This window comes from Parasteatoda tepidariorum, chromosome 8 (assembly GCF_043381705.1).
Source record: "Parasteatoda tepidariorum isolate YZ-2023 chromosome 8, CAS_Ptep_4.0, whole genome shotgun sequence".
NCBI classification, from domain to species: domain Eukaryota; kingdom Metazoa; phylum Arthropoda; class Arachnida; order Araneae; family Theridiidae; genus Parasteatoda; species Parasteatoda tepidariorum.
In genome coordinates this window covers 61,792,664-61,815,852 of record NC_092211.1, presented here as the reverse complement: position 1 = coordinate 61,815,852, position 23,189 = coordinate 61,792,664, and the positions used below count along the sequence as shown (strand labels likewise).

General features: G+C 27.3%; 2 protein-coding genes across 3 annotated transcripts; one reads left to right on the top strand and one right to left on the bottom strand.

Annotated features, from left to right (window-relative positions):
- Positions 1-608: 608 nt before the first annotated feature.
- LOC107447085 (transmembrane protein 256 homolog) lies at positions 609-4,851 on the bottom strand. The gene is made up of 3 exons (XM_016061899.3): positions 4,512-4,851; positions 2,190-2,311; positions 609-851 (listed from the first exon to the last, which is right to left on the bottom strand). The coding sequence occupies exons 1-3, from the start codon at positions 4,726-4,728 to the stop codon at positions 708-710; spliced, it is 483 nt and encodes a 160-aa protein (XP_015917385.1). The 5' UTR covers positions 4,729-4,851; the 3' UTR covers positions 609-707.
- Positions 4,852-5,094: 243 nt separating this feature from the next.
- Positions 5,095-22,288, top strand: LOC107447080 (angiomotin). Of its 2 annotated transcripts, none has more exons than XM_016061892.3 (15): positions 5,095-5,515; positions 5,852-5,946; positions 8,351-9,194; positions 9,297-9,435; positions 10,822-10,966; positions 11,833-11,873; positions 13,791-13,869; positions 13,978-14,123; positions 14,391-14,540; positions 15,997-16,113; positions 16,247-16,314; positions 16,966-17,100; positions 17,613-17,857; positions 19,465-19,608; positions 21,715-22,288. In XM_016061892.3, exons 2-15 carry the CDS (start codon positions 5,880-5,882, stop codon positions 21,798-21,800), a joined length of 2,406 nt encoding a protein of 801 aa, XP_015917378.1. In that variant the 5' UTR covers positions 5,095-5,515; positions 5,852-5,879; the 3' UTR covers positions 21,801-22,288. The 2 variants fall into 2 exon arrangements, with proteins under 2 accessions (XP_015917378.1, XP_015917379.1); XM_016061893.3 differs by having other exon boundaries at positions 19,465-19,613.
- Positions 22,289-23,189: the final 901 nt, after the last annotated feature.

The following is a 23,189-nucleotide window of genomic DNA, read 5'->3' as shown; positions in this document are numbered from 1 at the left end:
ACAGGACCACTAAGAATTCTGTATTAATTAATTCGATAAAAAACATAAAATTTTCATAAGAGAAGTTTGATAAATAAAATCAAATGCGTTGTCAATTTTTTAAAACGTGCATTTTGTGCTAATCAGGACAAAATGTTTTTATCAGTAATAGCAAGACAACTACAAAACCTGAATTAGTTTATTCTATGAAAAGCAAACAATTATCATAAGAGAAGTTTGAAAGACGAAATAAAATGCTAAGTCCATTTTCTTAAAAGTGCATTTTGTGCCGAGCTCATTTTTTCAAACATGTATTTTGAGTTGCATACAGTTCCATAAACACACATTTTGATCTGTGTTCATTTTCTTAAACACATATTTTGAGCTATGACCAGAATAAAAATTTCACCTAAGCAAAGTAGATTGTTAATCAAAATGATATATGATAAAATTAATGGAAAAAAGTACATAAACAAAAAGAACAAATTTAGATTGATCATAAAAAAATTAATGTGATAATTCTTAATTATTCAAAAAAATTGTTGCAAAAAATAAAATAGCTTGGAATGTAATTATTAATAAGAGAAATAACACTGTGAGATAATAAAATGAGTAAAGTAATCATAAAGTAAGTATGTAAACACCAAAATTTATTTCATAACAATAAATGAGATATCAGAGTATAATAAAATTCAACATTCTATCAAAAATATGGAGAAGACGAGAAATCATAAAAGCATTGCAAGCCAAGAAACAATTAGTAAACTTCCACCATAAGGAGTAACTCGTATAACAGTTGTATTTCCAGTAAGGGCATAATAATAACAAGATCCACAAAATATGAACATGCCAGTTGTTAATAAAGTTCCAACCTGAAACAAATAAAAAATTAAATAAAATTGAAACAAGGAAATAATGACATTAACATAAGGCTGAAATCAAACAAATTTAGGAGAGTTTTACAGCATCTTATTGCATTGAAATACATGTGCAACGTAGATTGCATTTTTATATTTTATAGAACTTTTTTTCCTCTAGGTTAGTATTTTATGAAATAAATGAACCCTTTGATGCAGATGGAAAACTTATGTCTCTTTTATATATTTTTTTTCTGATAGGTACTCTAATTACAAGCAAAAATATATTTTGGTATGTTTAATTATAAAAACAGTCCATAGTTACTAAAAAAATAGATTATCAGAAATATTTTTGCACTAATAGGAAATATAAAAATCCAAAAAATCCTTATATTAAATCCCAAAAAAAAAGGTTGCTTGAAAAAAAAAAATTCTTTCATATTAAAATATTTATCAATAATTGATTTCGTAAATTAAAAATATTTCAATCATAAATAACTGTTTCAGATTTAAATAAGCAAATTTGAAAAATTATTGTTTGGAAGTGAGCCATGTTTGGAAGATTTTAGCTTTAAAGCAAAAAAATACCCCACTCTTTCATAACTATAAAATTATCAAAATGCAAAATTTATGTTCCTTTTTATATATTTTGATTTAAATTATTACAAAATAATGAAAAAAAGTATGAAAAATATGTTTAATAAATGCATCAAAGGGTTTAATGAAAATCGCACAATGTTTGCTTAGATTAAAAATTCATGTTGCTGGACTTTAAGGGAAATAAAAAAATTAAAAAAAACAAAACAATTATAAGACTATGTATCTAGGATATAATTGTGCTGGAAAAGTGCTCTGGTGCTTTTTTAATAACTGGAATACAGTATAACTATAATTTGAGTATTAAGCGTTTTTATTATTTATAAATTATTAATTATATATCTTTAAAGAATTATTATTTATAAATCTTTTTTCTCAAAATTTTTGGATTTCTATTTTCAACTTTACTGGTTTTTTACCAAACTCATCCCAGTGGTATGAATCAAGATAGAGTTATATAAAAATGAAACATTTTTAAAACAATCAGTGATTTTCAAACGAATTTTATCAAAATGGGGTGGCAACGAAAATGTTGAAACTAGTTACAAGAGCAAATAAATGTATGCAGAAAGTTTTTTAATGGAGACTTTGTGTTCGCAGAATGTTTTTCGTTTTATCTAAGTCTCGCAGTAATATAGTAAAATAATTTACAACATATTTATTTTGCCGTTGTTTATTTTCCACCTACTTTTGCACTTATATTGCTTTCAAGAATACTATAATAATCTTAAAATAGTAACAATATTGAATACTTACTAATAATGGTTTTCTTGTAAGGGGTACACCCATAAGTGCTAATGAATGGATGAAATGATAAAAATTTGCTGTTTTATAAACATCTTTTAATTCAGCAGGAACATCTGGTTTGGGAAATAAACCTGCAAATAAATTACTTTAACGAAATATTACATAAATTCTATATACTTCTTTTAAATTGACAAGCAAAGTAAGGTTAATAAAACATTTAATTTAGATAAAATTTCACTTAATTTTTCTCAAAGTTAAATTGTTTCACAGATTTTTGGATAAAAATGTAATCAAAACTCAAACCCTAAGATCATCTTGACAGACATCATCACATCACATTAGTATCAAGACTTGCAGAAATTTAAGGTTTATTTCATAAAGTTTGACTTTATTTTTTATGGAGATTATATAAGTCTAGATATAATGTTTAGTTGTGATTACTGCCATTACCATTATTTAAACTATAAAAATTAACCTTTCAATGACTCAATAAATAAAACATAGTGATGCTTCTTTTAATTTACAAAATTTATTTCATGAATTAACTTTGTAACTAAAGAGTCGAATGATTTTCAGAATAAGATTAATATAATTTAATCTAGTGTTAAACATTAAACAAATCAATAAAACATAAAATTAACAATATACTATTTATTAATGTGTTGTACAAAATCAAATAATCACACTTTTAGTTTATAAAAGTTATTTGTCACTTCACTTTATCATAAAATTTTTTATTATCAAATTTCAAAGTGTAAACAAAGAATGCATCAATGTTTATAACCATATTTATAAGATATAACTAAGCTAACGTAACTTGACAATAAAATAAGACAAATAACTCAGCCCAGCCATTTCTGTTTCAATTACATTCGATGAAATCAATGCAAATGGATTACAATTCAATAAAAAAAAAAACATCATTTATTGACAGAAAAATTATTGAAGACCACATATGAGTAAAGTTTAAATTAAAGAAAAGTGTATATATATATATATATATATATACATACAGTCAAACCCCTCTATAGTGAACCTTCAAGGGACCGAAATTTTGGTTCACTATAACCGGGAGTTCACTATATCCGTTATGCAGGCAATTTAAGTAATGGTTCCCAAACTCCTGCTTTTTATCACACATTATTCAAATAAATGACAGAAAAATATAATGTAGTAGCAAAAAATGTGTCATTTTTCATTACTTGCGTACAAATAAAAATTAGTAATCTTTAGCTGATGAGCAATCCTCAACATCAGATATGGAAACACTTCCCGACTCTCAGATAATTTTTCCTGAATTTCTCATTCCGCTTTTTAAACCTGTCTAACTTCCCTTTCGAGCACATGAAAGTAGTAACATAAAATCGCTCAGCAAATTCACCGACATTTGTCTAGATACTGGAAGATTGCGGCTTCTTCGATTGGTGAACCATTTCAGTAATGCTTCTTCAACATCCTTGTGATCTGCTTTTCTCAGCTTTTTACTGCCATCTAAATTTTTTTCATGAGCAGAAATTATTAATTGCCTATTTTTCCATATGTTACAAACTGCAGATTTGGATGGTTTATATTCCCTGCAAATATCAGCTTGATTGCATCCATTTTCAATTTTTCTGATTATGTCCATTTTATCATCAATGAAGAACGTTTTACGTTTACTGCTCACCATAGTTAAATTTGAGACACTTGTTTGCAGGATTTTTTTAACTGAACTGAGAGCAAAAAGGAGTTGAAATGAGGGCCTTATCAACACATATTAGTGCCCAACCCTTTGACCAATAATAATTATTCTGACAATGAATAATTACTCATTCCCTCTGATAGAAAATGCATATTGATCTCACTGACACCTTACAGGTACATCATCTGCTTGGTTTGTTTAGGGATGGTAAAGTGAGATTAAAGAACCAAACACCAAAAAATGCTTATCGCTACATTCCCCTCTATAGATGGTTTTAAATGGTATATGTATTTATTTCGAAGTAGTAATTTCAAAATTATTACAAAAAAATTAAACAAAAATCAGCCGAAGACAGAAAAAAGTTCATTATATCCAACTTACTCAATTTTTTGGTTCACTATATCCACAAAAAATAACATTATACGACAACAAACAAAATAACATTATTACACAAAAATAACATTATATAGCAAGGCACGGGACCGAACATTTCGTTCACTATATTCTGGAATTCACTATAAGCCGTGTTCACTATAGCGGGGTTTGACTGTATTTCTTTACTTCTAATGTAGCATCTGATTTCTCTTTGAATTATTAGTTTCAACAACTACAAACAAAATACGTAGCCCTTTGAAAAAATTAAAACATACCATGAGATCCATAAGCGCCCATAGCAACTGCAATAGCTCCAGAAACCCCAGCTAATTTTACAAACATACTACCAGCTACTTTTGATAAATTTAGAGCGCAAACGTGAGGGGTTGAAATAGCATGAGTTTTGATTCCGTGTTTCGGTATTACAGAGCCATGAATCATATTCAACCAATTCAAAGGATTCGCATAATCCCATGCTTTACTAGGAATCATCTTATTAAATCAATTGGAAATCAGTAGAAATAAAATGAGAATCGAATTGTAAGTGTATCTATCAGTTTCCTGTGCAAAGAACGAAATGAAAAGTAAACAAAACAGAAAACAACACCTCTTGATTGCCACTTTAAGAAAGCAAAAACTAAAATAATAAAAAGAGTTGCCAAACTTGAAATTAGAAAATAAATTTCCTTCTGAAATAATTAATTCTACAATAACATTTTCTGTTTTTAAAATACAAATAAAAAGAACTTTGTTGTTTTAAAATCAGAGCCACTAATTAAAAAAAAAATTAGAATTAATATTCATAACGATTATTTAGAATCGATTGTTTTTAAACGATAACTGAGGAATGTAAACATTTCTTTTCGATATATTGATAGACGACAAATTGTTTTGATTTGATTTTAAAGGAATTTAGGTGTGAACTCACGAAAATGTTTATTATTAGTGGAAAAACTTAGTTTAATGTTAATTTCTATGAACTGAAAAGGTCTATCTAGTCAAGTTAAGTGAAATTAAAGTCCACAGAAAAGTCAAATTAATTTTTATTCGTGTTAAACGAACCAACTTAATAATAAGCCCGCCGGGAAATATTTGTGACGTCAGAGGTTTACTGAATTCCTGAAATTTTTTACGCGATTTGTTATACGCTGTTGCACGACTTACTTTATTGAGCTATTACTTTTATAACAGTTTACCTTTAAACTATTTTATAAAGTTAATAGATTCACAAAGACGCCAACTTCGACAGTTATTTCTTTTACCAAGTTTCCATTTAAATGTAAGTCTTAACTTTTGTTTTTTAAAAATAGTTTTAATTGCAGTGCAATACAAGCTTTCTTTGTTATAAAAAAAGTTTCATCATTTTACTTAATACCAAGAGTGAAACTTTCTTTTTGTTAAAATTTTTGTATCTCAGAAAATGAATTCAATAACTTACTTATTATTTTATAGTTGATTTTGAACGTAATTAACAATTTGTGTCAGCTATTTAAATTATTCTAATTCGCTTATGAATTGAATTAAGTAATTTCATTCACATGAAATGATGTGTATTTCATTCAAATTATTTTAGTAGTTGTTGCCAAGTGTTTGAATCTCATTTAAACTCTTTTAGATGATTTGCTGAACTTATCCGTCGAATAATGATGCATTCCGTCCGAGGCAATTTATCTTCAACTAACAGTCCTCCTCGTCCGTTTATACATTCAGGTAACTATATTATCAATACATCACCAATTGTTATAAATATCCAAAATAAAAAACTATATAGATTTCTAGTTTTTGTATAACATGTTTGAAATCAGGTCCTGAACTTAAGTAGTACCCCTATTTTTATGCAAAAAGTTTCTAACAAAATATGAAGGAGAAAGTATATTTCATTTGAAAATATAAAAGAACATAGTTTCTAATTAATGACTGTATTGTTTTATGAGAAACATAGGTGCTTAAAACGAAAAAGAATTTTTTATTTTAGAAATTTGAGACAATTTGTGGTTATTTTGTTGTCCTTTTTAACATTATGTGTAGGCCTGTGCAATGATGACTCCAATTACTTCGTTTTTCCTACCTGTTATCTAATTTTTGGTCTGTTAACATTTTAACTTAACGTCATGTTAGGCGAAAATATATATTCCCAGGTTGTCTGATTGAGGTAAATTTAAATGAGTGAACATTTAGTGCTTTAAATGAGTAAAATGGCATCAAAACACGAAGAAAAAAAACTTTGAAAAAAAAAGTACTTCATAGACAAATTGGTTATTCCTCTATGCTACGCATAATGAGGAATGCATGAAAAATGATCCCTGAATAAAATTCTTATTATATGAAAAGTTAATTATATTGGGTTTACATTTTCTTAACCGGTGTAGAATAGTCAACCTATTTGCAACTATAAATGTTCAACTCTAACCTTGTAATTTTTACCGTACTCAAAAGGACAAAGGAACTCCTTGATCAAACATTAGGACAAATTAGCATTAATAGAGGACTTTTTGAGAAGTTTTTCCTGTTTTGATCTGCAGCACAATTAATCAAGTCTGGGCAGCTCTGGACAGTGGCCTTCAAGAAACTAAAAAAAGAAAAATTTTGACTAACCTAAAGGGTATAAACTTGTAGCTACCCTCAGGCAAACCTTTAGATTTTTTTTAAAATTGCAAATTAACCTGCATTTACATTACATGGAAAGAAAAAAATCCTCCCACCGTTAATGTGTCAGTGAGGGTGTTTTTACCTATAACCTTTGTCATTAACGTACATCTACATTGTAGTCTGTAAAAGCAAAATAAATATTGGCCGGCCATTCCTCGCATTCGGACCTAGGTCACGTTATTAGTAGATGAATACTTATCTTCTAAGCCATTCCTGCTCTTGAATATGTTTGTTAATGACACTAGGAAGAGAGGTTATAAAATCTATTGCCATCTATTCTCAATTTCAATGCTACGAAATAAAATCTAAGATATACTCAGCTCATTAATGTGTAATTATATCTGCAAATAAAAAAGAAGTCCTTTTAATGAAAATGTGTTTCAATTTAATTCCTTGAATATTTTTCCCACATGTTGTCAATGAAGTAATTATTCACTTCTTATTGTCTGAAAATTAATAAGTTATTAGGGTAATGAATTTAATTAGCAAATTATTTTATTATTAAAAATTTAAGTTTTAACAGTATCAAAATGCCAGTCCTTTGATGATTTTTGTTTGCAGCTATTGAGGTACTTCCAATGTCACACAAAGTTATAGAAATTCTAAATTTTATAAATTTATTTATCTTTCATCTGTCAAGTTTTGTTTAAAATATTAAGAACGTCTAGAATTGAATTTAGTATTTTAATGGTAACAACTAATTACCTAAAATGAGCTTAACAGAATGCTTTGAAACCAAATACGGTGAACTAAGTATGTATAACATATAATCATATAAAATTAATTTAAATAAACAAGTATTTTAATAATCATACAAAGATTTAAGTGAGTCTTGTTTTTAAAAAGTTTGAAAAAATAAGTTTGAAAACAAAATTATTTAATGAGAAAAATTTAATAGCTGAGAAATATGTGTTGTCAACACTTCTCTGTTCGTATTATAAAACTAAGAGTAAACAGTTTCAGGTTGCTTTTTTTTTGTCTTAGTTATGTCCTGTATTTAGTATTACATTTGTCCATTTTACCGAAAACCCTATGACCCTAAGTCTTTCAGACAGTGGGTAATTATTGATAAATAAAAACTAAAATGTTAGCATAACTGACATAAAAGATTATTTTATGACTCTTAACTTACCTCATTTCATCGTAATGTCAAATTTCATTTATAAAAAACATATCCAAAATAATTCTGTATGTTTGCCTGAATAAATTATTTCCATTCTTGTCATTTCAATTTGTTTTAACTACTTTAACTCATATAGAAACTAATAATTAAACTATCAAATATTTATTTAAAAATTTCAAATAAGTACTTAATATTATGGTATTGCTATTAGTTAATGGGTAATAAATATTGGTTTTACGTAGTCAACAAATTGAACGATGTTATTTATCTAAGGTGTTAAGAGGATTATTAAAATGACTGGTTTTAAACTTTCTCATTAAATTGTTTTTATTTCAACTGTAGGTTATCAGCAGAATTTGTCTGGAAGTGATACTGATGTCTCCACATCTAATGAAAACTTAACCATGGAGGAAAGAAGAGTACTCCAAAATGGTGTGAGGCAGGAGCCCCAAGGAGAAGAAACTGTGATCAATGATCCTGATTCTATGTCTTCCAACACTCTTATCATCCATGAAAAAATACCTGTAGATCACAACTCACCCTTCTTCAGCCAAAATTATAAGAGCCCAGAAAATAACATGTACCAAGGGACAGATTATGAAAAATTAGAAAAATACAGGTTATATGAAAATTGCAATTTGATGAATTTAGTAACTAGAAACAGTCCACCTGTGCCATTGTCTCCAAAATCCTCTCCTCGTAGGCAGATGCTTCCTGGGTATCACAACCCTCAACACCGCAATGCCTGGGAACAATATTCACATTTGCCTGCTAATGAATATTCGATGGTTGGGAGGCAGACTCCAATTTATTCATCCCCTAATCAGAACCATCCTATGCCTCCATCAAACTATTTAGAACCACAATCTGTACCTGGTTTAACAGAAATCCCAAAAGACTACCTAGACCAATCTGAAGTGTTGAAATATTTAGCGAAAGAATTGAATCATCAAAATAGAGTAATAGAAAATTACCCTCCACCCCAAGACTATTCTAATTTAGATTTTGCAAAAGATCCTCAAATTATCCTTGGTAGTGCTATACGTAGACGAGGTTATGGAATGTTAGGGTCAAAATCTAAGTCTGCTGAGAGGCTGACTGTGACTAGATCGCATCCAGATCTTAGTCATACCAAGCATTTTCATTCGGAAGACAATAGTGCCAAACTGTCCCTTTCTGTTCAAAGGTAAAATAGATTTTTTTTAACTTCTTGTTTTATTTTAGGACTTTTATTATTCCTGATTAGTACTATAGTCATTTATAAATAATCCATTTTGATCTCCTTTAGGCCTGACTTACATGGAAGAGTTTGTTTAGATTCTGATGCAATGCATGCTAGTCAGATGATTGAACTACTATCAGCTGAAAATACTACACTGAAAACTGAACTAGATTTGTACTATAAGAAAGTCTCCAAATTGCAAAAGGTATTCTGTCCAAGTGTTTAATCTGACTAAAAGCATTGAATTATTAATTTTCTATTTAAAGCATGATATCTGACAAACCTGAAAATTAAAATTTTCAGTTAGTAGCCACTTTTTCCTCAACACTAATGAGTCTGTGATGATCAAACCTAATGATATTAATACAGTAGAGTCTCGATAATTCGAAGTTGACAGATCGGGCCTATCTCGAACTTTCAAAAACTTAAAATTTAATGAATAATTTAGTAAATAGAAACAAAGCAATTTTTAAAATTTCAGTATTTAATGAAAAAATGTATATTTAAAGAAAGTTTATTTGCATTCGAGAATCGGTGTACATTTACTACTTTAAACCGAGTTACAATATTCATTATAATACTGTTATAGTGCTTAACTTTTTTTTGATGCTTGGATTAGATTGTATCATATTCAAAATAATCTATGGCTATAAAATGTCTTTCTTATTAAATCAATTTAAATATGTGTGAAAATTTAGTTAAACATGCTGACTTCAAAGAGTTTTCATTTGAAAATATTTAAGGAGGCAAAATACATCTATTGTATACATTACAACTTTGAAATTTGTGAATTGTTGAAGAACTCTCCTTCTGCAGGATGAGATCACAAATTAATGCATTTTGAATGGAGGCATTCAGGGCCAGATCTCGAAATGTGTTGTCTCAATGCACAAAACTGTGAGGAGACCCCTGGTCATTACTTTAAACAAAATTTATCTGTTTTGTAATGGGATGTTTTCAAATTACTTATATCTATTTCAATCTTTAACTCTTAATTCTAATAGACAATTCTTGATTTTTAAAAAAAAAAACTTGAAAGGAATTTACTTGTAACATTTTAGGGGCTCTCTGAAATTTCAGGGTCTTATATTGGGCCTCTCAGGCAAAACCTCCTAGTAAAGAGAAGGCCACAGCACGGGTTACCATAAACAAGAAATTTGATCCTTTAGTATCCCAAATGTAATGTCATTTTTCGAATTTGTGACCACTACGCAACTTAGTAGCCCGAACGTAGTGACGTCATTCTTTCTTTTTATCCCTTGCGCAGTTTATATTCGTTACGTTGGACTCTGTTATTGAGCATGATTCTGGAACGTGAATCAAAAATTCAATGTTCTAGAGACTTTCCAATGATGTACTTTTGTCATTAAACAAGTTTTTTTTTCTTCCAAAAATAAATAAGAAATAAATGAAGATGTGGAAAAGTGACTGGTAGTATTTTGAAAAAATAATTATATTGTGAATAGATTCATAAATTTAATAGTGTTCCTAAAATGTAAATTTAAGTAAAATTCATAATTGTATAATTTGAAACTTTTAATGATAAAATGTCTTAGGTAATTGATTTTTTAATTATCTTTGCTATTCGCAGTTTGAAATGGAGATACAGAAAGTACATAAAGCCTATGAAGATTTGGTGCACTCTTCTGAAAAAAGAGAAAAATTGGAGAGAACAATCAGAAGTCGCTTGGAAATGGAAATAGGTCGTTTGCAGGAGCAAAACAAAGAACTTAGAGGTAATTATATTGCTGGTGTTTGTTATTATACCTTAATGATCTAGGAATATTTCATGTTTATATCCTATCAGGGAATAAGTTATTTTCCATATGGAAAAAAAAATATTTTAATGAAAATTAATTTAAGTATGACATCAATAATTTTATGATGAAAATGATATTTGCTGCCACATATGATAATGGGACACAGTAAAAGGACTATACTGTTTTTATGGTGGTTATTAGTATTAAATTCCTGTCCATTCATTGATAAAGTAAATACATGCTTATTTAGAGTTTTAAAAAAATTAATTGTAATTGTATAAATAATCTGAAACATAATAAATAAGAATGATAAATGTGCTAATCACAGATTCGGCCTGATTTAAATTAGAGTATTCGTTTTTGTTAATTCTTGTGTTAAAATATTTATTATAATATAGAGGTGCCAACTATTGTGATTTATCCCTAATTACTAAAATTTTGTAGTCAAACAGTTTGATGATTGAGACAGAAAGATTACAGTTTTTGAGGATTTTTGTATTCTATTAGAAGTTCTCCCCTTCCCCTCCCCTTTAGCTACAAGAGTTATAAAAATGTGTTATGTGCCAGGAATATTAGAAAAAATAGCCCTTAAGTATTACTTCTTAATTTTACAGTAAATTGGCGCATGTTTTTAACATTAGATTTAATAATATTATAAGTCAAATTAAGTTGTTAAAAATTCTTTGAAATTTTGCTAATTGCTCTTTGTTAATGTTGTATGTATTTTATTTCCAATGGCTATTTCAAAAAGTTTGCATCTCTGGTAATAATTAAAATATATTAGTTATTTTTAATTGTTTATTTTACCTGTGATACTAATTCTTTTCTTTCATAATTTTTAGAACACATTGCATCTTCCAGTTCTCATCTAGCTAAATTTCCTGTAAGTACAGTAATATGTTTGAATTAGAAATTAATGTACTTTATTAAACTTAATCTCTAACTAAATTAAGTTCGAGATTTTTCTATAACTTTAAGTAAGAAAATTTGTAAAGTTAAATAAGGAACAAAGTCAAATATTTTAAAATTAATAAATAAATACTAATATAATCATCTATGAGGTAATTAATTCATTCCAAAATATTTTAGATCTTGATATGTCATTACAGTTAAACCTCTCGGAAGCGGCCACTCTCTATTCTACAGTAAATTGCTCATTATTGAAGATTTGTTGTTCTTAGAGGTTACCTCCATTGACTTCAAAATGTTATCAAAGATACATAGTTTTTTGCAAACAATTTTAATTTCAGTTAGTTCATTGGTGCGGAAATTCCACTTGTGTTGGCGTCATGAAAACTGAATCTATGAATTAAATTTTACTCTGTACAAAGTGTCCCTACTAATATATTAAGTTTACATTTAATTTTCTATCATAAAAGTAAGCTAGCTTTAAAAGATAAGAAGAGGTTCGTCTTTTTTTTTTTGAGGTGTTTACTTTTTTCTAATTTAACTTTCAGCTCATAAAAATATTGATTTCGTCTTTAGTGCACTCTGAATGCAACATAAGGTTGTAGATCCCTTTCAGGATCCTCAAAAAGCTCTCTAAATAAGAGCCTCACACAAATATTTTTTTAATTTACTTTTTTGTTTTGATATTTTTTTGCATTTCCTTATTTGACCTTTACTGCATTTAGTTCCAGGCAATGGTCTTTCCTGTAGGTTTCACTCTATAATAAAATTCAGTAAACCAAATTTTTTATTGCACTTTTTAATTATTGTCAAACAATTTTTATGCTCGATTGTATTTGACATTGTACGGAAAATTTACTCGTAAAAAAAATTTCTAATTTTGCTCAGTTGCTAGTGTGTTTTTAATAAAAAATACATAAAGAAAGTAAAATACATTAGACTAAAAACTCATTCAAGTTTATACTTAAACTATATATACAAAATTAGATAAAAGTAACTTTCTATACACAGTGTATGCATTTAATGGCTGTACCAAAAAGGCTAAGTTTGTCATAATTTTAAATGTTAAAATTATTAAAATGTATTGTTTGATATAAAAGTAGTCGATGTGTAAGTCGCACTCATACTTTTTAAAAAAAATTTAAGTAAAAAAAAAAATCACATTTTTATGATTTTAACTTCAGTTTTTAATTAAATTTTAAAAATTATAATGGTAATATAATGAAAATAAATCATTATATATATCATTTGAAACTATATTACTGCATAAAATATTTTATAGCTATGCATGATATAAATTAATGTATTGGTGAAATATGTTATTCATTACGGAAAAGCAAGCCTAAAATGAACAGATCGCAAAATTGGTCTCAGTTGTATTTTTTAATTTTTTAAAAAAAAAGTTTGAAAAATAGCAAAATGAATTTTATTGTCTTATACCTTAACTGCTGGTTGACAAATATTTCTTAAGTTTTTGAACTCCTCCAAATGTTTTGATTGACTTAGCATTAATTTTAACATAAATCACCGTAAGAATTTTAAAAAAAATCTGAATTTAAGTTCAATTATTATTATTTTAATACTAGTTGTAGATTCTTAAGATTCATAAAATACAAGCTATATATAAATAAAATGTATTTTTTAAGGATATATTTTCTAACTATGAATTGATAGAATTTATATAACAATGTTTATTATTTTAAAAAAATTGTTAAATAATTCCATTTTAATTATTTTTATAGTAGGTTTTTCTTAAGAGATTATTCTCAAAGGTTTTTAATTTACTGTTGAGATAAGAATTGATAACTATATTAGTAATTATCTCTAGTAAATTTTAATTAAATAGCTTTGAAAATAATTTCTTTTAATTATGAGATTTTGTTATTTCAAGGTTTCTGAAGTAAATGATTCAGAATTAAGGAAAGAGCTGAGTAAGAGGGAAGTTCTGATAGCTCAACTGTTAACCCAAAGTATGATATTAATATGCTTTATAATGTGACGTCCCCTGTTATTTACATAAGTATTTGTCTCTTATGTTTTAATTATTGCCCTCTAAATTTTTTTCATTCTACTTCTAGCAAAAGAGTTGTTAGCAGAAAAAGAAAGGCAAGAGATTGAATTACAAGCTCAACGTGCAACTTTGCAAGAACAAAGAAACCACATTGACATTTTAGATAATGCCTTGACAAATGCCCAAGCGAATGTTATGAGATTAGAAGAGGAGGTTAGTTCTTGTTTTGTTATGTCTCTAAAAAGTATTGTGATTTATTTGGAAGATGCATCTTAATTGTTCTTTATTGATTGTAATAAAAATTTCTTTGTTTGTTAGCTATAATGAAAAGCAATAAGTATTGAAGGCAACAAAATCATTTAATTCTCAATGTGAATGTTGCTTAAAATTTTACCACTAAAATGACATCAAACATTATTATAGCTATTATTTTAAACCCGAATTACATGTGAAATAAATATTTTTTAAATTTTCCTTTAGTCTCGAAAGAAGCAAGTCTACGTTGATAGAGTTGCTCAACTTCAGAAAGCCCTAACTAGTTTGCAGCAGTCTAGTGAGAAACGATTACAAGTTGAAAGGAAACTGCGTGCACAGCATGAAAAAGAAGTTCAAGCCTTGAAGTTACAATTGGTAATTTTTTTTTTTTTAAATTTGCGTGTTAGTTTCTGATAAAATTGTTTTTTAAACAGGGATTTTATCAACTAATTATCTTATGTTATCATTAGACAATTTAAATAAAAAGTTAGAATCTAAAAACAAGCCAAAACCAAAGAAGTAAAAATGATACTAATTATTTTATGATATTATCGTCATTAGACAATTTAAATAAAAGTTAGAAGCCAAAAACAATACGCAAAATTGTTTTTTGGTTTCTAATTTTTTTTATTTTAATTGTTTACATAAGATAAATATAGTTATAGCACTTTTTCAGTTTGACCTATTACTAAGTTGTTTTTTTTCCTTAAAATTTGATTAAATCAATTTCATACTTTGTTTGGATTATCATCATTAGATAAATATTTTGCCTTGTAATTCAAAAAACAACGTAAGTGCTTCAAGATTGATTCATAGAAAAGTGGCAGGACAGCTATTTTCCTTCTATTGCAAATGTTATGAATGTAAAATAAAATTTTAAAAAACTGATAAAGCATTTGTTTTTTTAATCAAATTTGCGATATGTAGAGCTTACCAAACAAAGCCAAAATATATAAAAATCTCAATTTTGAATTTTTTGTCACTTAGTTGATATTTGTATTGCCAGGCAGTATTAACTAATCATTACTGTACTGTAGCATACTTCAAACACAGAGCTCATTTTATTTGGATCTCAGTTTTTAATCATAATTCTTAACTAAATGTCTCAACAAAAAGAAGTTAAGTAAAATAGGAAACTATATAATAATAAGAAGAATCTGACTTAGGTTACAAAAGATGAAACTGAAAAAGAGATTTAAATTAGATTTTTTAAAAACTGAATTCATAATTATCTATGGAAGATCCAATAACTATTTGAAAATATTTACGTATAAATGAACTCTAAATAAAATATTGTGTACATGCTTTTAAAATATGTCACAACATTTTGTTAAAAAGAAACAGAGAAAATTTTCTTATTTTTAATCAAATGTTTTTTGTTTTTTTTCTTTCATGGGTTTATTTCCTACAATTAAGCAATTGCTTCTGTAAAAATTGTTTTATATTTAGTCTATTCATAATTTATTTTGCAGTTTTAAATAAGTTTTGTGATCTATCCTTTCCAATGCATATAATTCATTTTTCTTAAAATAAAAACAAGCAATTGCTAAATTGATGTATATTTCACGTTGACAAAAATAATTTTTGAATATGTAAGAGATTATAGCTTAATATTATGTTCTTTGGTATAAACTAATCGATAACAATTAAGAAAAAAATTTAGTTTAACTTCTCTAAAATGTTAATTAAAAAAGTACTTAAGTTTTAAAAAAAATTGAACTTTTATTTATATTTAACAATTAAGGCTTTAATATAGTATACCCTGTTAGATATTTTTCATAGGAAAAAAAAAATCTGAGTTTAATTTTTTTTTTTTTTTTCCTATTTGCAGCAAGGAAAATCAAATCCACATTCAAAGGCAGAAAACTCAGATAGTGTTGAAAGTCTTAAGAAAACAATTATGGAGTATGAAGAAAAGATAATAGGACTTGAAGCTGAAGTATCAAGGGTAAGAATTAAACTTATTTATTAGTTTAAAGTTTTTAGACATTTACTAATTTTTAAAACAGTTTTATATGCATGGGTAGTAAATTGATAATTGAACTATTTATTGTACTAAATTGTTTCTTACTTTATTTCAGTGGGAACAAAAATATGTTGAAGAAAGCACTATGAGGCAGATAGCTGTTGATGCAGCTTCAGTACCAAAGTATGTTGAAACATTGACTTCATTTTAAAATCACTGTGAAGGTACTTGAATTGTCACTTCCAAATTTAGATGAAATTAACAGGGCAAAAAGGTTGTGATTTGTTTATTTTTTGCAGACAAGGGAAGATCATGTGAGCAATGCTTACATTAGACATCTCTTAATTTTTCCCTGTATCTTTCTTATGTAAGCATGGTAGGGGTTTGTGATTTGCTGACAAAGAGCAAGGTTCATATTAATCCTAATATGTGCCTTGTATGAAATATTTTGTCCTAATTGGTCCCATTGAGAATAAATTTTATTTATTCTTTCCTAACCTAAGAAACTATCAGTAAGAAAAAACTGGCCTTTCAGGTACTTTCCATTTTAGTTAAAAATTATTATAAACTTAGATAATATGCTATGTTGGTGTAGGACATTAAATTTATTTTATCTTCTTTGTTTTACTTTTAGTTAAAATGCTTATATATAATAAATAAAAAAATAAAACAGCTTCTTGATGACTAGAATTAAGATTTGGATCTTTATTTTCTCAAATTCTCTAAAATATTATTTGAGTGTTCCTTAAAGTTAGGACTTCAATTGTAATTAATAAGCTACAATAAATAGCCATTATAAACTGTGTTTTAATGTACTGTACTTTAATCTTTCAGAGATGCTAAAATAGCTGCTTTGGAAAGGACTTCTCAGGAAAGTGAAAAACTTATTGCACAAGCTCGTTCTGAAAAACTTAAACAAATGGATGAACTATATGCTGCAAATAGAAAATGTACTGAATTAGAAAGCAGGTATGTTTTAAGATATTTAGTATGCTAATTCCTCCCTTTTTAAAGTTAAGTTTAAATTATTTCTTATTAAAAGCTAAACTATATGTTTGTGAAGACAATTGTTACGTAATAAATTCATTTTGTTTTATTCCTAACCTGAATTTTTTATTGCTAATCGTATATTTCTGAAAAGTTCATTCAAAGTAAATACTCTGCATTGCTAAACTACAAAGTAAGATTTTTATTTTTTGTGATGAAATATAACTATGTTATGGGACTAAATTACTCTTAGTGACATTTCTATCATTTAATTTCTCTTTTATAAAAAGTGAAATAATGACTTTTATTTGTTTTGTATTGCTAGAAAAAGTCTTAATTTTTAATGATTTCAGATGCAATAACAATTACTGTTCGTTACTGTAATAAATAAAATATGTGCTTAAAAGCACTTTTTCAAATGCGACTGTCTGAGATTTCATTATTTTGTATTCAGTATCAGAGAATTGAACTTTTATTCTGTGTGTCTCTTTAAGGATAAAAGACTTTGAGTCCAAATTAGCTGAAAAAGATGCCATGATTAAAGTACTGCAACAGCATTCTCAAGAGAAAGATGCTGTTCTTCAGCATGCTGTTTTAGGCCGTCCTCCTCGTCACACTAGGTCAGTCAGTACTGTTGGCCTAACGACCAGCACATGTCATACGACCACGACTACAGGTGTTTCTTCTCTAGGAAGAGTTTCTCCTTCTCCTACCAGCAGTCTCCATAAAAGACATGGAAGTTAGTATAACTCATAACTCAGTGTTTTAGTTATTGAACATCGCATAATTGATAAAACTCGAACTATAAATTATTTGTTTTCAGGTATTTACATACTTCTTTACTTTAAAATTAAATTCAAAACAACCTATCTGTGATACTCATAAGGTTTTTTTTTATTATTATTATTATTATTTATTTTTTTATTATTATTTAACCTGTATATAATTAAAATGATGGGTATTGTTTTTAAAAAGTGCTCAAAGGAGATGATTTTTGTTTTTTAAAAGTCCTTTAAGTTTTTTTTTTTTCATTGGGTGTTATTAAAAAGGGCTTAATTTTCCTTCTTCCGAAATGAGATTTTTTTTTTCCCCGTTTACCATGTCTATTTTCGACTTGAATTATGGTGTCACACGACCGTAAATTAAAATTGTGTAGTTTTTCACTTTGTTCTATTCAACACTTTCACAGTTATTTTAAATCAAAATCTGTTTTGGGGTGTTATCGTTCCATATCATATGAAAGCACCAGTCATTTTACACATAGTATGAAATATTTGCAGGTCTGTGTGTGCATTTTCCCCCCTCTTGCAAGCTTAAATGTATATGAATATATTCCATTTTTTAGTATTGTTTTAAATGCAACTTAAATTTAAATATAATTAGTTTTTAAGAGCCTTGTATTTACAAATTTTGTTGTGTAATTTGCTGCATTTTTAGAATAATCTTTGTCTGGCTGCATTGAGATCATAGACAAACTTCAATTCATGAAGATAGCCCTACAAATGATGTGCGAATTGCAATGTTTTAATTTTAAATTGAGCAAGAGTGTTTAAAGAGTTGAGATGTGTCTTTAAAAATATAGGATTTTGTTGGCTACACTTCAGAAAATAAAATGGAAAGACAGTACTTTTTTTCGAGTAAACAATCTATTTAGAATTTGTATTTTAACTGGGCTCCCTTGTCTTAGGGAGAACAAGTAAAACCTCGAGTAGACAGGGAATTTTATTTTGCCTCTAAAAAACCAAGAATTTCAATTTTAAAAAAAAAAAATTCCCATCATACTCGGAGAATAAAACCAGTCTCAATATTGTCAGTAACAGTAATCAGTTAATGAGATTAAGAGTTAAATAATTCTAACATTGATAACTATTTATAAAAATTTCACATTACAGTGAAACTTCCATTCTTCTATCCTCATTCAATGATATTTCTTTGCTCACAAATTCTAATATTTGACATTACAAGTTGCGTAGTATAGATAAAATATGGTTTTAAGTTTCATAGAAATCTTCCTGATATACCTGGAAAAGTCAGAGAAATTTTTTTTCCTAAAATTGAGTGAGAACCCTGTTTAATCAAAATTTTAAATTGTTCTAGATAAAATACTTTGTGTTTTGCCTATTTAAATGAAAATTCAATTAAAATAGAAACAAGTAAGTAAAGTATTGTAACTTCATGCTCATTTTAGTGCTTCTGGGGAAAAAAATTCTTTATAACTTAATGTTTTTGCAATAAGCCCTGCAATTACCATCTAAATTTTTAACAAGAAACCTGTTTGTTGAAAGTGAGGTTGTTTACTTATTACTGTTCAAGTGGACACTATTAATGATTTGTTTTGAATTGCAGGTGCTTCTGGTAGCCTTCTTAGCATTTCAAGCGAATCTTCAAGCACAACACAAACATCACCTTCTTCACCTGTAACGTCATCTGTTACAGAGGATAAGAAGAGTTTAGATGAACAGTTGAAAGAGCTGGACTCTCGACTCTCCAGTAAGGTAAATTTTATTTTAGCATGTTCTAACTAACCATTTCCTTTCCCTCTATCCTTGTATTACCCTGAGTTCTACTCTCACCTTAAAACATAGTTTCATAGTAATTTTTTTTCAAGAAATTTTAAATGTCTCAGTCTTAAAAGAAAAAAACTATACGANCATTGGCACGACAGCCCAGGATGGGCCTTGGCCTTCTCAACAAGCCTATGCCAAGACATTCTTCCCTTAGCCAAGGTTCTCCAGTTTATTATCTTTAAAACTTGTAACCCTGAGTTCTACTCTCACCTTAAAACATAGTTTCATAGTAATTTTTTTTTCAAGAAATTTTAAATGCCTCAGTCTTACAAGAAAAAAACTATACGAAAGTTAAACTTTATTAACTCTAGTGCATCCTACATTTAGTTTCACTGAATTGTAACGACTAAACATACAAACTATTGCACTACAGCTATTTATTACCCAAGCAATGTTTAATATATATCTTCATTCTTTTTGCAACTCGCTTCAAACTGTAAATTAAAAAATTATACCAGAAATCCTTCATTGAATACAAAATTTTAAGTATAAATTAAAATAGCAATAATAGTATGAATCTGTAAATGCTATTATTATTGTTTTAGTACTTAAGATGGTATCTTTTTATTTCATTGAGTAAAAAAAAAATTTATTGAACCTCTTTTAAGTTTTCCAAATTCAGATTTAATGTTTATTCACAATTTGGAAAATATGGTTCCATTAGTTTTGTCACAAGTAGTAGAGAATTTTGCCCCTTCAAATCATTTGCGAATTAAAAACTAATCAGTTAATATTCACATGATTTTAAAACCTGATATTGCGGTTAGTATTTTCGCGTTCTTAACCTTCAATATCGCGATTTTTTTTTTAAGAACTAAGTTTTTCCTAAATTACTTACTAAAATGTGTGATATTCTTTATTGGTACTAATTTAATTATAAATCTTAGTTCAAAAAATTATATTAAATATAAATTGATATCATGTTATAAAGTTTTGCACACTGTTTAATTGTTTGTACGAATTTTCCCTTTAGATCACAATCACCCCTTATATATGTATTCTTTTAAAAAAAATTGAATCGGAAGTTAAATTAGGATAAATTTATTTTAGGCAGTGCAAAATTCTTTACATTTGTTTAATAAATTCCTGAATTATCATTAAAATAAATAAATATAACATTAAAAGGGCCCAATCATTTAAAGAAAAATATTTTTGTGTTTTATTTCATTACTTAATTTATTGATTTGCTCTAAGATTTTCAAACCGTTTAGAACATTAAAATTCCGTTATTAGATAAAACTTTATTGAAGATCCTTTGGCTGACTATATAATTTGCTTTTATTAAGATACTTCCTGTTTATTAAAATTGCAGTGATGTCAAAAATAACTTATTTGCATTAGTCTCTTGTAGCTTAGTCATTTTCCTCAATTTTTTTTTCTTTTTCCCAGAATTTTTTTTAGACAAATATCCTGATATAACGCTTGTTTCTGGACATAATAAGTGCATATCTGAAACAAATACTAATTTTTACTGATTAAGTAATTGTGAGTCAATTTAAATTATCCATATGTTACATATGTGTATTTGGAAACAAAATTTTAATATCTATTGCTCAGAACAAATATAAAATTCCAAATAATAATCTAACATACCTCTTTTAAGGCCTGTAGGTAATTTGATGTTAAACTGTATTTTCAAATCTTTCACAAAAGTTTTTTTTTTTTATGTAGAATTCTTGGTGAAAATCTCAATGCTAAAGGGGTAGAGAATAAGGTTAACATTACTCTTAACTTGAGACAAGCTATATATGAAACCTCTATCACTGTCTCTCCACTTTCCGGTATTGTTTCTTTTATAGTTTAAGTGTGCATGAAACCCCTTCCCTCCCACTCCTCCAAAAGAAAAGAAAAAAACTTATTTCTTCTGTGCTTCTACTGTTCAATGTAAAAAAAAAAGGGATGATTTCCTTGATAAACTTTCTGAACTAGGTACTCTTGATAGGCAAAAAATAGTTAATGGTTTATATTAATAGTTTTACTCATAATGCTTGAATTTCATTAGATGTTTAATTGTTTTGTTCCTTTGCAGGACTCAATCATAAGCGCTCTGCGAGCAGAGAAAGAAAGGTATCCAAATCACTTTTGGAGAGTATGAAAGAGATGATTTGTAATTAGTTAACTCAAGATCCTAGTCAAGCTTAAATATGTTCATTGTTTTTTTTTTTTTTTTTTTTTTTTTTTTTTTTNTCTTCTTTCATGTGTATTGGTACACATTTTGTTAAAAAGCTGCTGGAACAGCTGAACAAAACATTTAACTTTTTTTTGTGTTTTCTTCTTTATTTAAAATTTTGATTTGATTATCTTTAGTTGCATTTTATCATTTGTTATATTTCCAACCAACTTCTTATGAAGTTTTAAATTTGAGGAGGGAAATAAGTTATTTTATTGTTTATTTTCTATTTACATTTCATAATGTAATAATTTACATATAATACTGAATGACACATTTAATACATTTATTAATGAAACATGTGTTATTCAGTTATTTGCATAGTTGCCAACAACGTTAAAGTCTTCATAACTTATTCCTTGAAATTTCCTGTTTGGAAAAAGGCTTATAATATTCCTTGACATAAAATTATAGTTACCAAATGTTCCAAAAATAAGTTTCGAAAATCGGTTAGAGACCAGCAGAAGTACGGAATTGTGCAGTTTGCTGTTTTCTACTTGGGAAACCAGAGCTTTCTTCTGACCAAACCGATGGTGCTTTTCAAAAAAATTATAAAACATTTTATTAGCTATGGATATCTGTTGCATTTGAAGTAATATAGGTTTTCCATTAAAAAAAACATAACTAATTTTGAAATTTAAGAAAATTTCTTAAGCACTACCCTACATATGATAGATTTCCATCTCCTGCCATTTTTCTAAGATTGGTTAATCAAATTTGTGTTTTTTAGGACACTAGGTATAATAATATAACACATATAGGTTATTAAAAAATCATTAATCTGCAAGACTTGTACAATTACTTTTTTACGAAACCCTGTCATTTACATGTCTTGCTATTTCAACATGCTGGCAACTTTGCATTTATGAATGAATAGATATTATACACAAAATTATTTATATATAATTCAAGATATTAAAATATTCAAGATTATAGATTTTTATAAAATATAAAAGTTTATAGTTATTTTTAATATATATATGTTTTTTAAATTATTTTCTGTATTTTTTAAGTACACTTCATTTTTTTAATCGGGAAGTTAAGTGTGATGAAATTTTATAAATTCAAAAGTTATTTAAAGATTAAATAGATATTTCAAGAAGAGTTATATATTATTATAATCAAAATCACTTATTTTATGATAATTTATATATTTTATGAAACTAAATAAAAATTTATACAAATCTTATTAAAATTCAGTTTGTTGCAATTAAGGAATAATGTTATTTTAATAAGAAATATCAAAACTTTATACTTTTTTTTGTCATTTAAATATATCTCCTATGACTTCAAGCATTTTGTTAGAATGCAATTTCATTATCCTTGTAAGGAAA